This window comes from Schistocerca serialis, chromosome 1, assembly GCF_023864345.2.
Source record: "Schistocerca serialis cubense isolate TAMUIC-IGC-003099 chromosome 1, iqSchSeri2.2, whole genome shotgun sequence".
Taxonomy (NCBI): Eukaryota; Metazoa; Arthropoda; class Insecta; order Orthoptera; family Acrididae; genus Schistocerca; species Schistocerca serialis.
The window spans coordinates 1,248,635,116-1,248,652,218 of record NC_064638.1 but is presented as its reverse complement, the minus strand read 5'-3'; the positions used below and the strand labels follow the sequence as shown (position 1 = coordinate 1,248,652,218).

General features: G+C 39.7%; 1 protein-coding gene across 1 annotated transcript in view; it reads left to right on the top strand.

Annotated features, from left to right (window-relative positions):
- The first annotated feature begins 787 nt into the window (after positions 1 to 787).
- LOC126419307 (putative pre-mRNA-splicing factor ATP-dependent RNA helicase PRP1) overlaps positions 788 to 17,103 on the top strand; it is an 82,800-nt gene continuing 66,484 nt past the window's right edge. Inside the window, exon 1 of the mRNA XM_050086486.1 lies at positions 788 to 948. Coding sequence (XP_049942443.1) covers positions 899 to 948 — 50 coding nt within the window. The 5' untranslated portion in view covers positions 788 to 898. The remainder of the gene's footprint in view (positions 949 to 17,103) is intronic.

Below are 17,103 nucleotides of genomic sequence, written 5' to 3'. Positions count from 1 at the left end.
CATCTGAAGTAACTGATCAACTCTAGGAAGACCTAATCCAGAATTCTGGAGAAACAGAACAACTTCCACCCCGAGAGGCAGTGTTTGAACAACACCTCCAATGGTGACCCAGATAGAATCTCTTCATTTGTGGGAAGTAGGAACACAGCAGAAACGCCAGTATCTTCAGCACAAGTCTTGTCTTTACCGAAAGTTAAACCAACAGTAAAGTGGAAAATTTCGGAGCGAATTTGTTTGACGCACGTGGATTCTCTCTTTGTCATTTGTTTATTTATATGCATGGATTTTTTACTTATATAAAGTAGCGAAACCTTATACGTTATCATTCTAGAGCTGAATATTCTAGCAGTAGCTTTCCTGACTCAAAACTGCGAGAATTGTGGAACCACGATACAGCACATGATCCATCGAGGTGGCTGCATACACTCAATAAAAGCTGTGGAAAGTGTAAATAACTATTGAGATTGATAAAAAAATTAATACTTGTCTGTATTAAACACGATACATAAATTAATTTTTGTAATTACAAACAATTGTGTGTTACCTGAGCAGTCTTGAGTATCAAAAAGCACACTTGCATATCAATCCTTTCGTTATTTCTGCTCTGCTGTACTTCTTTCATAAATCGTGTACATTTACAAGTATAATGACGCCATCCATGCGAGTCAGATTGGCCAAGGATTTATGAGTGCGTAATTAATTAAAGTGTCTCCATGTCGAGTATTGTCGATAAATCGGTGATGAGCGCGATTAGTGAATTGCAGGGAATGTTGTAATTCCGTTTCCTGCGCGTAGTATCGTTGAAAACTGCATTGGGGTGTCGCTATTGTGCCTGAGTAACTAGTTTCCGTGTTATTTAAGGTTTTTCTTTATTCTGTTAAGGTGTTAAGTTGACATTATGTCGAAGAGGAGATTGGAAGTGCTTGACCCATATGTCAAGAAAAAGCCGTAAGTAATTGCACAGAATTTTGCTCCTTGGACGAATGTTTATTTCTGTTCCCGTGCAAGTCCGCATTAAAATGGTTTGGTTATGAACTGTTATTAATGTTTTTGTGAAGGAAATTGTATACCGTCATAACCCATTTGTAAATTTGGATTGCTTTTTTTGTATGTTGATTATGTCGTATACACACGACGTAGGCAAGAGTCTTTAAAACTTGTTCATGCGTGTTTAGGGTTATTATTCGAACATCTCGTTCCCTTATCAGAAATTTATAATTTATATTATTAGGATAGTGTGGAGCTTTCAACAAGAAATAAACACCCGTGTGTCTGAGTAGAAATATTTGGACAGAGGCAATTATTTGTGAAATTGGTTAGGTTATCATTTAGCGCTATACACTGTTTGTGTAAGGGGCAGTTTGTCACTGGTTGGCATTTTAGTTAGTTTCGTAGTGTCCCTCTGCCCTCGCAAATTTATCTCGCAATCAAATATATTATTCATGGATTTGTTTTAATTTTTTCCGCACGATTTGTAAATCTGCGTGGTTTCATTTACACCAGTTAAACTTACCATTTGATATGTTTGTTGTTATTTACTAGATTTTTATTCAGTAATAGTAAAAGCTTTCGAAGTTTCATTTTGAAATCGTGTATTTCTTGGTCATGTCTTGGAGAGAATCCTGTTTCTGTTTTTCATCAGTTCGGTTGTGATCCAGTAAAATCCTTTGCAGTCCTAATTTTGGCCAGCACTACTAAATGTTCCTAATAAGACGAAACTACTTCAACAAACCATTCTGTGGTCTTCATAAAATGTGATTGTGGCGAAGTGTCCACCCGTTAAAAAAAGTTGCACTCACATCTTGTACTGATATTCTTACTTGTACAAAAGGAAGAAAGTGTGATCAAGAAAGATCCATGTACCAGACCGCAGATGCTGCAACTGGGTCATATTGATTAGTTAAGGAACACACCATGATGCACACATATTTTACAGATATTCTTACTTGTACGAAAGGAATAAAGTGTGATCGAGAAAGATCCATGTACCTGACTGCAGATGCTGCATCTGGGCCATATTAATTAGTTAAGGAACACACCATGATTTTGATGTCCCAAAATGCATTGTTTTCAAGCATAAGTTGTCAATACATTTACAATAAAACTGCATGGAGTAACATGTTCTTCACCAAATGCTAACTTTCCAGACATGAACTGATGTTTGAAATCTTGAATGGGCAGCTGCCAATTGGACAATGGAAGTGCATGTAAGGGCAGCAAGTGTCTCGGTCCACTGTGTGTACAGTTGTAGTGAACATTTATGAACAGGTGAAGGGAAAATTAATCACCTTTATTTGGCAGTCACTTTCATTGGCTTTGCCGACTTACGACCAACATTAGACTACCTTGACCACAGTCTTCATGAGAGATCAATATGTCAAAACTCTCTCTCCCTCTCTCTCTCTCTCTCTCTCTCTCTCTCTCTCTCACACACACACACACACACACACACACACACAGTGGAAAAACTGATGAAACGGATGGACAGTTGGTTGATCAGAGTGCAAGTTGGCTAGATATTTGCTATAAGAAAATAATTTTATCTTATATGATGCAGCTGGAATTACTGTACTTACAAAATAATGGTGTGTATGATACCTCTGATGACTGCCTGTGGTACGACTCACTATTTGGAAGGTTTTGTAATTTGAGCTTTTTGGCTCCACCCACTCGTGATCAAGTTATCACCTTCCAGCAGAAAATTGTTTAGATTAGATACTGTTCAGGCCATAGATCCAGAATAATGAGCGTCTCAAGTGAGATGGTTTCCAAGGACGTGGAAAAAAACTCACCATAAAAAAAGCAATGAAGGTAGTTATCAAATTTGGCGGACGACATTTAAAGCGGCCTTCCATCACTCTCCATTAATCTGTGTAGGTATGGAATGATTTCACATTTCTTACTCAAAGTGCCTAACTTATTCATCTTATTATGTGCTGGGTAACACTGTACAAGTCAGACAGCAATTGTAAAGGTCTAGGTTTCAATCCCCAATTGATCCTAGGATTTCTCTCTCACCTGAGGTAGTTATTGATAAATGAACAGCTCTGAGAACACAATGGTAAGTGCGACTGCCGTGTATTTACAGTTACAGGGCAACCGGCACTACCTATGAGCAGCAGAATATAATCCACCAGGAAAAGGTTCTAATTTTTTTCAAATGCCAGGGCAATTTAATGGGAAATACGGAAGCGTCCGATCCCACCCGTCTGCTTTGACCCATGACGTCACAAATATGGCGGAAACAACCATAAACCAAGATTCCAATATGGCGCATATAAAGTCATTACGTACACATTATTAACACGAAAACACATCGAAAAAGAAACACACACAAGTTCCACAAAAAGCCTAATGACACTAACGGGACAAGCGCGGGAAATTGGGGATTTTTGGGTGGGGACAAACGAAATATAAACAAATTTAGACACCCACCCCCATACAAAACCAAGAAAAAAACCGACAACACAAAACTCCCCAAATTCCACCAAACACAATATCATCTGGAATCGGACACTTCCCTTGACTTATATAGCTCAACAGCAGCTCCTGATCCCATAAATTAGGATCGAAAACTTCCCCTGACCTATATAGCTCAACAGAAGCTCCCGATCCCATAAATTGGGATCGAACACTTCCCAAACAGCTGTATAAACTTTATCAGCTTCAACGTGGTATTTCTTATCACAGCGAACAAAACTAAATTAACCTCCACACAAAACCACTAAATCGTTAACTCACTAAAACGAATTCCACTAGAAACACAGCCAACACTCGAACAATTCTGTATAATGAGCAAGACCAAACTGAGCCCATTACACCACACAAACGAAAGCCCTGAACACACCACCAGAGGGCACAACAAACCACAACACGACGACATCTACAAACACGCCACACTCACAAGCCAAACTCCGCGCCGTCATGACGTCACACACCACAAAACCCTTACGTCACGGTCAAAGCCGACTGGTGGGATCGGACGCTTCTGTCGACCCATTTAATGATAAACACCCGTGGCTGTCTGCCACAGGAACGTAACGGCAAACGACAGGTAAAATGGCTGGCACAAAGGGAGAACCATGTACGTTTTCCAAGATTATAGTCACATTCAAAGTGCATGTATATACAATTATGTTCCTGTAATACAGAAAATACAGAGTGGTTATTGACTGGCTGATGTTGTAAGCTTGGTCGTGTGTATATGCTTATTTGCACATTTATATTTGAACCAGTACGTAATAATCATATAGCAACAATAATGATTGTAATAACAGTAGTAGTAAACTTTGTTGCTGGTCAGGTAATCTGTGAAGGAATTTTAGTTGACCTTGATATCAAGCAGTCTTGCTGTCACCTAGTGGCAGGAAAACAAAGATGCATCTCATGATGGAAGTTTAAGCAGAAGAGGTGTTATGCAGGTGAAGAATGTGTATCTCAATCTGGAGAGACTGCAGATAAGAAGGGAGTATGACCTAACTCTCACTGTCCTCTTAAATGTTTTGAGAAAGTAGTGGAGTCATGCAAGACAAACATTCAGAACAATCTGGCAAGTTAAGGACTCGGATGTTCAGAATGCATCTGGCTGTCAGCCTGAGGAATGCATGCAGGTGGAATGTTACTTCTAAGTACCCATCATCTCCATTCGTTGCAGTAATTATCTGTCCCATGTTTATGTGATACTGTCAACCCCTTTGCTGGTACGTCAATCTCCTCGTATTTCTGAGTGTGTCAAGATTCCACGTATATTTGAGAATCTCCCAGTAATTTCACTTGGGAGACAGTCAACAGAAATTCAGTGCCAAAATGGGAGTCTGGAGAAACAGAGGATTAAAGTTTGCACTAGATCCACAAATCAGAATGTTACATAGTGTCTACACCACACTAATGTATTTATATTTGTATATTTCATGTGTTGTAGTCTTTTTCTTATTCTTTTTATGTTTGTATGGAATAATATAGATGTAAATTACTCCGTTTGTGGATCAGCTGCAAACTTTAATCCTCTGTATCTACAAATTCCCGTTTTCACACTTATCATTTTTGTTCCTCTCGAGCAGCTCGAATGTGAAAAAAATGATGTTGATATGTTACAGCTACTTAATTTCATTGTATTATAATGACAAATCCTGTGTCATTGGACAATTCCAGGATGAACAAATAAACACACAAACTGTAGGTCTCCCCCCCCCCCCCCCTCCCCCTATTACTGGCTTGGTAAGTCATGTTGTGTGTTACAGGAAGGCAAAGCCATAAACCTGCAGCACTTCAGGCTGAGGAATTTACTTAAGCTGCAGTTATCCTCCCATTGGTTGAATGAAGCTAATGTGTTTGCAACCTCTGTACCATAGTTCTTCACTTTGGCGTAGGTCATCTTTCAGAGAATTGCTTTTGCCTGAATTCCTGAATGGCAGCTACCAAGCACATTATTCATGGCCTTGGTTCACAGTAAGTCTTGTGTTGTTTCCTTCAGTACTACTGAACAGGCTGTGGAAAAATACTTGAAATGCCAAACTGTTAAATTTCCTTTCCAGACACATTGGGAGGTAAGTTTTTAAACCAATATTTAGTTTACTGAAAACACTCCTCTTGCCATTTTTCCTCTTCTGTTTATTACTTTTCCTGTCCATCCAGGCAGCTTGAACTTCTTTAAATACAAAATTCTGTCATTTTGTTCCATGACTTTATTAACGCTTAACCAGAATCGATATTTTGACAAACATAACTGGAATCGTGGGTCCAGTTGGTCCTTTGAATAAGAATTCGACATAATTCCCATAAAAGATATAATTCATATGTAATGATTGTATTAAAATAAGTTTTGTTTCAAACATAAATCAACTTTTATTGAGCAAAACTTTTTCATAGTATTATTTTTTAGTTTTTAAGTCCTACGTCTCATATTTTAAAAGAATTTTTAGTACCTTACTTTGGAATGCTACATGATTACAAAAAAGGCTTAGATTAAAAAACCTAGATATAACATGGGGTTTCTCATAACTTCCCCTTAACATAAATTGGGATTCTTTATGCCATCACTTAGAAACAAAAATAATGACAATGAAACTTGGAAGTGTCCAAATGTTATCTATGTCAGTACCTGAACTAAGAATGGCACTTGGTACACAACACTTTTTTTCCTGCATGTTGTTTACAGATGAATTTAAGACATATGTCACATTTTTGTGATTGTTTGCTGTCAGTTTTAGGACCACATAAATAACATCTTCCTCATTTTCGTGAGCCACTTTGATTGCAATATGAATTTTCTAGTCATAGTTCATTTTGTGGTTCATCAGCTGCCCCTAGAAAATTATCAGTTCTACTCTTCAAATCTACTGAAAATGAATAATACTCAATCTTCCTTTCTGTGATAAATGGCCTTATCAAATTCAGTCCAATTTGTTTTATGTAATGATTACGTTTCATACGTTTTCCACTATTTGATGCCTTCCATAATATGAATCCATTTGCACTTGCAATATTCAATATTGCTGAAAAAATGACACTTTGCCATCGTTGAGTTCTTCTAGAGACTGAATAATTGGCGCATTTCTGATCCAATGTATCACCACCACCTTTTGTTCTGTTGTAAAATTCAATTATTTCAGGTTTTCCACTGTATTCATTGACTGAATTGTCATGGTGCATTGACGAGATTACCACTACACTTCAATTCGTTTTTGGGACAAAAGATGCCAATGTTTCATCCTTCACTAAACCAAATAATGTAGATCCTATTACCTGTCGTTTATTGTCTAACAATTCTGGTGGTATTTCCCTTTTATTTTTGCACATCGTTCCAACATAGGTCAAACCATTTTCAATCAGTCTGTCAACCAACTCCACAGAAGAGAACCAGTTATCAGCAGTTGTATTTCTGTTTGTTCCAAATAAAGGTTCTGCAAGCTGCAGTACATTCTGTGTTGGAACTGAGACTTGGTTTGTTTTATTAGTTATAGCTTTGCCCGTACAGATAAAAACATTGTATAAATAGTGTGTTTTAGCGTCGCAGAGGTACATAATCTTGATGCCATATTTAGCAGGCTTTGATTTCGTATAAACCCCGAAAAAACATTTCCCTCTAAAAGGGCATTACATCAACTGTCAAATATTCTTAGCAGCTATAGTTTTTCTGATAGTTCCGAATGAAATTTCCAAATATTTCTGAGATGAGACTAGCGCGATCATTAGTTCTTCTTTCTTCCCTAGAATTCACATCATCAAATCTCAATGCAGATAACAGGAACATAAATCGCTTTACTGACATCGTTATTCTGAATATATCTCGGCCAGTTCCATCAGTTGCCCATAAACTTTCTATGTCTTCGTGGCCAGATTTTTAATACATCTGATAAGAGCAACAACCCAAAGAATGCTTTCATTTCCATAATACTCACATGGTCAGTGTAAGTAGCATTAGTTTTATACTTTTCTGAATATTCTGTTATTTTGTGATTAGTGTGAGTGCAGATAATTGCGATCATTTCATCTGATATCAGCAACTGCCATGATTCAATTGGTGACATGTTCCATTTTTCACGAGCTGTACCGATGAGACCAGGCAGGTAAGTGATGATGTGGCTTCTGACTCTGGACCTAGCTGGTGGATGAGTAGACCACTTGCATCAATTTTTGCCACGAAAATATGCACTACTTGACAGCCAGCTACCTCTCTCTACTGAATCATCAGATGATGAATTATTTGAATCAGAAGAAATTTGTTGTGTATTTTCTTCGTCACTTATGTTCTCTTCATCACAAGGTTGAAAATCACTTAAAGATTCTGTGTCTGAATAATTTTCGTCTAATAATAGTTCACAGATTTCTTTTCTTTTCAGCGAGGCCCCGCTGCATTGTGGCAAAGTGCCTGAAACACCACAAAATAAATCGGTATACACTGACTTCAAAAACCCTATATCTGGAATCGCAGGTCAAATCGGACCCAGTGATGGCACTTGCCTCCACTTCTAGTAAATTTCAAGCAGCGAGTTCCCTGACCCTGGTGCACCTCACAATGTACTGAGATTACACTGGCGCTCGAAACAAACTCCGTGCGTTTCCATTGTTAGACTGTTTTATTGTTGTCAGTGGGTCCAAAATGACCCACGATTCCGGTTAAGGGTTAATTTGTGCTGATGGGCAAACATTACATGCAAAATGAAGATGGTTCGGCTATTTTCCAGTAATACTTCGATAATTTATTGTCTGTTGAAGAAATGGCTGGCTATTATTAGAATTAAAATCAGAGAACTTTGCCTACTTACTTTCCAAGTATGTGGTATGCAGATTTCAAACATCTGTCTATTGCACAATCAGATATTCAAGGACAGGTTAAAAATGTACAAGCTATATCACCAAAAATTACCATTTAGTTACTCTCCAAATTTTGCAAACAATATTGCTATTATTTGAAAGTGATTAAAAGAAGAAAAATTCATTTATGTGTGTGAACTGTAAAAAGAAAAGCTAAATTTTGAAGACCACCATTCTAAATCCATTCTTGTGGAGAAAAGAAAGTTATATTCATTTCCCAATTCATTGGCAATCACATTATCTGACAAAAAAACGCGAAGCACTCGGAAGACATGGTCAGATGTTGTTGTTGTTGTTGTTGTTGTTGTTGTTCTTGTGGTCTTCAGTCCTGAGAGTGGTTTGATGCAGCTCTCCATGCTACTCTATCCTGTGCAAGCTTTTTCATCTCCCAGTACCTACTGCAACCTACATCCTTCTGAATCTGCTTAATGTATTCATCTCTTGGTCTCCCTCTACGATTTTTACCCTCCACGCTGCTCTCCAATACTAAATTGGTGATCCCTTGATGCCTCAGAACATGTCCTACCAACCGATCCCTTCTTCTAGTCAAGTTGTGCCACAAACTTCTCTTCTCCCCAATCCTATTCAATACTTCCTCATTAGTTACGTGATCTACCCATCTAATCTTCAACATTCTTCTGTAGCACCACATTTCGAAAGCTTCTATTCTCTTCTTGTCCAAACTATTTACCGTCCATGTTTCACTTCCATACATGGCTACACTCCAGACAAATACTTCCAGAAATGATTTCCTGACACTTAAATCTATACTCGATGTTAACAAATTTCTCTTCTTCAGAAACGCTTTCCTTGCCATTGCCAGTCTACATTTTATATCCTCTCTACTTCGACCATCATCAGTTATTTTGCTCCCCAAATAGCAAAACTCCTTTACTTCGTTAAGTGTCTCATTTCCTAATCTAATTCCCTCAGCATCACCCGACTTAGACTACATTCCATTATCCTTGTTTTGCTTTTGTTGATGTTCATCTTACATCCTCCTTTCAAGACACTGTCCATTCCATTCAACTGCTCTTCCAAGTCCTTTGCTGTCTCTGACAGAATTACAATGTCATCGGCGAACCTCAAAGTTTTTATTTCTTCTCCATGAATTTTAATACCTACTCCGAAATTTTCTTTTGTTCCTTTACTGCTTGCTCAATATACAGATTGAACAACATCGGGGAGAGGCTACAACCCTGTCTTACTCCCTTCCCAACCACTGCTTCCCTTTCATGTCCCTCGACTCTTATAACTGCCATCTGGTTTCTGTACAAATTGTAAATAGCCTTTCGCTCCCTGTATTTTACCCCTGCCACCTTTAGAATTTGAAAGAATATTCCAGTCAACATTGTCAAAAGCTTTCTCTAAGTCTACAAATGCTAGAAACGTAGGTTTGCCTTTCCTTAATCTTTCTTCTAAGATAAGTCGTGAGGTCAGTATTGCCTCATGTGTTCCAACATTTCTACGGAATCCAAACTGATCTTCCCCGAGGTTGGCTTCTACTAGTTTTTGCATTCGTCTGTAAAGAATTTGTGTTAGTATTTTGCAGCTGTGACTTATTAAACTGATGGTTCGGTAATTTTCACATCTGTCAACACTTGCTTTCTTTGGGATTGGAATTATTATATTCTTCTTGAAGTCTGAGGGTATTTCGCCTGTTTCATACATCTTGCTCACCAGGTGGTAGAGTTTTGTCAGGACTGGCTCTCCCAAGGCCGTCAGTAGTTCCAATGGAATGTTGTCTACTCCCGGGGCCTTGTTTCGACTCAGGTCTTTCAGTGCTCTGTCAAACTCTTCACACAGTATCATATCTCCCATTTCATCTTCATCTACATCCTCTTCCATTTCCATAATATTGTCCTCAAGTACATCGCCCTTGTATAGACCCTCTATATACTCCTTCCACCTTTCTGCTTTCCCTTCTTTGCTTAGAACTGGGTTTCCATCTGAGCTCTTGATATTCATACAAGTCGTTCTCTTATCTCCAAAGTTCTCTCTCATTTTCCTGTAGGCAGTATCTCTCTTACCCCTAGTGAGACAAGCCTCTACATCCTTACATTTGTCCTCTAGCCATCCCTGCTTAGCCATTTTCCACTTCCTGTCGATCTCATTTTTGAGACGTTTGTATTCCTTTTTGCCTGCTTCATTTACTGCATTTTTATATTTTCTCCTTTCATCAATTAAATTCAATATTTCTTCTGTTACCCAAGGATTTCTACTAGCCCTCATCTTTTTACCTACTTGATCCTCTGCTGCCTTCGCTACTTCATCCCTCAAAGCTACCCATTCTTCTTCTACTGCATTCCTTTCCCCCATTCTTGTCAATCGTTCCCTAATGCTCTCCCTGAAACTCTGTACAACCTCTGGTTCTTTCAGTTTATCCAGGTCCCATCTCCTTAAATTCCCACCTTTTTGCAGTTTCTTCAGTTTTAATCTACAGGTCATAACTAATAGATTGTGGTCAGAGTCCACATCTGTCCCTGGCAATGTCTTACAATTTAAAACCTGGTTCCTAAATCTCTGTCTTACCATTATATAATCTATCTGATACCTTTCAGTATCTCCACGGTTCTTCCATGTATACAACCTTCTTTCATGATTCTTAAACCAAGTGTTAGCTATGATCATGTTGTGCTCCGTGCAAAATTCTACCAGGAGGCTTCCTCTTTCATTTCTTAGCCCCAATCCATATTCACCTACTATGTTTCCCTCTCTCCCTTTTCCTACACTCGAATTCCAGTCACCCATGACTATTAAATTTTCGTCTCCCTTCACAATCTGAATAATTTCTTTTATTTCCTCGTACATTTCTTCAATTTCTTCGTCATCTGCAGAGCTAGTTTGCATATAAACTTGTTCTACTGTAGTAGGTGTGGGCTTCGTATCTATCTTGGCCACAATAATGTGTTCACTATGCTGTTTGTAGTAGCTTACCCGCATTCCTATTTTCCTATTCATTATTAAACCTACTCCTGCATTACCCCTATTTGATTTTGTGTTTATAACCCTGTAGTCACCTGACCGGAAGTCTTGTTCCTCCTGCCACTGAACTTCACTAATTCCCACTATATCTAACTTCAACCTATCCATTTCCCTTTTTAAATTTTCTAACCTACCTGCCCGATTAAGGGATCTGACATTCTACCCTCCGATCCGTAGAACACCAGTTTTCTTTCTCCTGATAACGACGTCCTCTTGAGTAGTCCCCGCCCGGAGATCCGAATGGGGGACTATTTTACCTCCGTAATATTTTACCCAAGAGGACGCCATCATCATTTAATCATACAGTAAAGCTGCATGCCCTCGGGAAAAATTATGGCTGTAGTTTCCCCTTGCTTTCAGCCGTTCACAGTACCAGCACAGCAAGGCCGTTTTGGTTATTGTTACAAGGCCAGATCAGTCAATCATCCAGACTGTTGCCCTTGCAACTACTGAAAAGGCTGCTGCCCCTCTTCAGGAACCACACGTTTGTGTGGCCTCTCAACAGATACCCCTCCGTTGTGGTGGCACCTACGGTACAGCTATCTGTATTGCTGAGGCACGCAAGCCTCCCCACCAACAGCAAGGTCCATGGTTCATGGTCAGATGTAACTAACTTCATACACATACACGCCATTGATTGGCGTGTGAACGATCAGAGTTGCAATTCTCTGTGACATGTTGAAAGACCACTGCAGTCAGTGCATTAGTGTTATTAGTGTTTAGCTTTATCGGGCCTATTGGTGTATATAAGGGGCTTGAATGGCATTGAATGTTCAGTGATCATGATGAAGAGCATGGAGATGCCACATACTCATGTGAGACAGCATTATCAACGCCTGGCAGTATGTGTCTTTATTTTTCTGGTTGGTCGAATTACGACCATGGCCCAGTGTTGTACTGCATGGGAATGTTGAGGGCAGCCATATTGTCGGTGTTCCAGTCATCCATATCTAACCACCACAAAAGAGGGTAGTCATATTGTACACCAAGCACATTATAGCCCCTTCACATCTGTGTGTCTGCCATGCCTGGCCATCCATCCTACGCCTCCCTCTTCAATGACTCCTTTGATTGCCAGTATGGGGCGCATCCCTCTTCTCCATTACCTACTGTAGCTTGCTTTCGGCTCTTGCTCCAGCAGCTTAAATTATCACTCACTGTAAGTTTCACAACCTTTGCACAGACTTCGCAACAGTACTTTCATGTGCCTTGATGGCTCTTCGACTGGCTGTGGTGTCGGTTATGCCTTCATCATTGGCACCAATGTTTTTTGGTATCAGCTTCCGGAACATTTCTCAGTATTTACAGCAGAGCTCTTCGCCCTGTATCAGGCCATGCAGTACATCCAGCGACACAGGCTTTTCAATTGTCATCTGCTCTGATTCTCTCAGTACCCTTTAAGCCTTTGTGTGCTACACACTGTCCATCCCTTAGTGCAATGGGTTCAGGAAAGCTGTCACTTGCTCACTTTTGATGGAGCCACTGTGATGTTTATGTGGATTCCTGGTCACATCGGTCTGACAGGAAATAAGGCTGCTACTTCCAAGGCTGCAGTCATCTCGGACTGCTAGCTCTTCCATTCTGTCTGACAATATCTGTGTTGCCGTCTGTCAGCAGGGGGTGTCACTTTGGCATCATCACTGCTCCTCCTTCATGGGAACAAGCTCCAGAGAATTAAACCTCTCCCAATGGCTTGTACGACCAACTCTCAGCCCTCTCGCTGTGGGGAGCTCATTTTAGCTAACTTGCATATTGGGCACTGTCTTTTTAGCCATCCCCATTTGTTAAGTGGTGCTCCCCCACCACTTTGTGCTCATTGCACTCAGCCTTTGATGGTTCAACATTTCCTGTCAGAATGCCCTTTTTTAACCACTTACGTTTTCATGTGTTTGTCATCTGAATTATCGGTCGTTTTAGCGAATGACTTGCAGGCTGTCAACTGCGTTTTACTTCTTATTCAGCATAACTATGGTGAAGGACATTTAGTCTTTAGTTCAGGGCCTCTTTCTCCACATCCCTTTTTTGAGCTGTCTTTTCTTCCACCGATTGTGCTTAACATGTAGTTGTTTTTCAACTCCTTTTTTGTCATTGTGTTGTACGCTTCTAATATGGGTGCATAGGGCCCTAGTTGTTTTTGTGTCCTAAAACAAAAACAAACACAAACATACATACATACATACATACATCTGTGTGTGCTATTGAGATCAAGCGATGTACACTCTGCAATATTCTGCATCATCTTGCACCATTGGTTGGAGACTAGCAGCACCCGGCCTAGGGTATTACTGTCTCACACTTCAGGAGCTGTTAATACTCAAGGGTGTGTGCCTCCCTCTAAAGTGCACCAACCACAAATACAGTTGTTTTGCTCCATTTCATTGTTGTTTCAATGTGAGCTCATTACCTATTCCTCCATCAGTGCTTCAAGTAATACATTTTATTGTCATATGTCAGAGTGAGCAGCAGTAATATAAAGTGAACAGCAAACTAGGTGAGAAAAATTTACGATCTGTGCTTGAAAATGACTCAAATTACAAACTAGCAGCACAAACCCACAATGAGGCAGTTATCTATGAGATAATTAGTAATTGAATAAGTGGTTGGCTGAGATCTGATGCAACATTGCTGTCTAATGCTTTGAGTGGGTCATTAGTGTGGGGTAACACCTGTATGAGATTGATATGAGTTTTTCATTATTGTTTAATTAAACAGTGCTTTAGCTCATGTAAGTTTATTTTATTGGTGCGTAACTAAACAGAGATTAAATTGTGATTTTGCTCATACATGTTTACCGTGTTAACATAGACCTTTTACATGTGTACAAAGTGCGCTGCGTGCCCGGTCCTGTTATGAAAAACGGCGCGCCCACTCAAGGATTAACACCACACCACAACACAAACAGGTGTGTTTGGAGTGGTGCCAGGACCAGGAAGTGTGGACTGCCGATGAAGGGCTTTGCATTGTGTTCACGGTATTGTGGTGACATGCGAAGAGGTCTCTGGTTATTTGGAGGGACACAGCATTGTCACTCCTAGTGTCGTGGCAGAGGTTCCATCAGGTGACTTAGTCGTGGGTGGTAGATTGAGGAACTCTTTTGGAGTAATTGTACATCATGAACTTAGTGTCCCTTCGCACGTATTACATCCCACACAACAGTATCTTGGTACCATACTGATATGTGATCTCATTTTGCCAAGTTCTTTGTAAATTTGACTCTGTTTTGTAATAAGTGAAATAATCACATACCTTTCAACCTGTAAAGGTCCGTTTTCGGAATTCCCCAACCCCCCTCCCTCAAAGACATTGAACGCATGTTTAAGGGTTCCACTGGTTTATTTGTTTCAGTTCATCTGTGTCTACTACATTCTCCTTTTCAACACTGATATTTTGGTGCTGGTATTGAATGCACCAAACTTCTACAACTGTGATAAAAACTTTCAGCAAGTGTCAAGTTTGATGAATACTTGAAAGAAACTGTTTCCATTAACTTGTAGAAGCTACTGCTGGATGTTAACTAATCCTGCTCGAACCAAATATCATCTTGTTCAGAACAGTATTGTATACACCCATTGTTGTGTATCTTGGAAAACAGTATAGGAATGGTATAGGGGGAAAAATTGTGTGATGGTCGGTGTCCTAGAGTGTCTTGAGTGCTCCCCCCCCCCCCTACACACACACACACACACACACACACACACACACACACACACACACACACACACACACACACACAGAGAGAGAGAGAGAGAGAGAGAGAGAGAGAGAGAGAGGGGGGGGGGGGGGGCATGCCACAGCCTAGTCCATTGCCTCCTATTCAGACTGTCAGTGGTGTTCTTTACAGTAAACTAGCTTAAAATATTGCCAGTAAGTTATTTACTCTCTAAATTGATTGATTCAGAGATTGTTCATTGTAATGTATATCTGTATTTTCCTGTACTTTCTTATAATCCAACCATTTTTGCATTCTGACCTGTACCCTTGTCCCCAAAGGTGATGGATTAGGAGGGTTATATTGTACAAGAAACGTGCAGTCATGCACATAAACACAAGTACCATATGTACCACAATAAAAAAATAAAAAACATAGTTATCAACCAAAGTCAGACAACACACAAATCAAATGGTAACAAAAATATATAAGCACAATCTCTCGAATGGCCAGCCTAGATTCTGAAACCAGGACCCCCACCCCCACTCCCAGGATAGAACTCTGTACATTGTCCTTCCAACAATGCCATATATACTGGTCGCTGGTCCGAGATGCAGCAACTTGGGTCATCACATACTTTTTCCATAAACATAACACTATACATATTCTGCAGTTAAACAGAATAACTGCAGAAATTTAATCATGGTCAGCACATCGTCCCCCATTACAACATGCACTGACATACTCCTGAACACCTTTGTCATATCCATAACTAACAAAAAACAGAGTATCAGACAATGGAAACTCCAGAAAGGCATATCAACAGTGTAAGAAAAGATAGATTGCTACTTACCGTGAAGATGACCCGTTACGTTGCAGACAGGCAGAATTAAGACACTTACACGTAAGCCTTTGGCTACCGCTTTTGTCGGAAAAACAGAAAAACACACTATTCATTCACATACGCAAGTACACCTCATGCACACATGACCACGAACTCCGGCAGCTTGGGCTGCAGTGGATTCTATCGTGAGCTGAGCTGCCGGAGTTGGTGGTCATGTGTGCATGAGGTGTACTTGCGTATGTGAATGAATAGTATATGTTTCTCGTTTTATGACAAAGGCTGTAGCTGAAAGCTTATATGTAAATGTCTTTTAATTGTGCTTGTCCACAGTTTAACATATCATCCTTATGTTAAAAAACTAAGTATTAATATTAAATCTCTAACACATCATACTAATTCCAACTTGAAAACAAATCTATTGCCTATAATTGCCAACATTATTCTCACCTACAAAACTCAAGAAGTGCACTAAATCACTAATAGCACTCGCAGACATTTTAGAAACGTGAGCATCCCACACTAGAGCGTGCCACTGTATACTCAAGCATGCCTTCTGCAAACACAGTCCATCTAAAATACACCATACCACCGTGATGACACGCAGCAAGAGAGTCCCATCACGGGTTGAAGCAGATGGGTGGTACCATAATCTTCAGCTGATATAGTAAATTTCGTTATGTATATCTGTCGTGTTACTGCATGAAACATTAATAAAAAATTACTGAAAAGTTCAGGCATGTTATTGTCATGTGGTGTGATAAACATTGGCTAAAACTGCACCACATCACAACCACATAAGCTGTACTTTGATAAAAATGACTTTGAGATGTTCAGTTCAGTGTCTAGTAGTAATAGGGATCCAGCATCAACCAACCACAGCTCTTTGCTTGGGCTCCGCTTGTTTGCCATGTTGCCTATTTTGCAGGTACAGTCAAGTTTTGCCAGGCAAGGTATGTTAATTGGTGTGGAGGGGCAAATCCAGACAGTGCTTTATATCAGTCGCATGAGCACTTGGCATACCGTGTAACAGCAAACAACATTTCATTGAGACTTTCTCTATTTGTAGCCCTGTGTTTTGTTTTGCACAGTGTTCAGTAGTTGCTGTCTATGTATAGAAATTTCTGTATAGAGTGCATTCCTAAGAGCTTTTCTTCCATAGTGAGTGTTTCTTTCATGTTCTACTTGATTCAAACCTATATGGTACTGGTCAACTCTTCTTATAAACTTAATGTCAGTTCCTGTGCATGCTCATGTCCGTAACTGAAGATTTAAGAGTTTCTCCTTCAGAAGACTGTACTCCTTTTTTTAA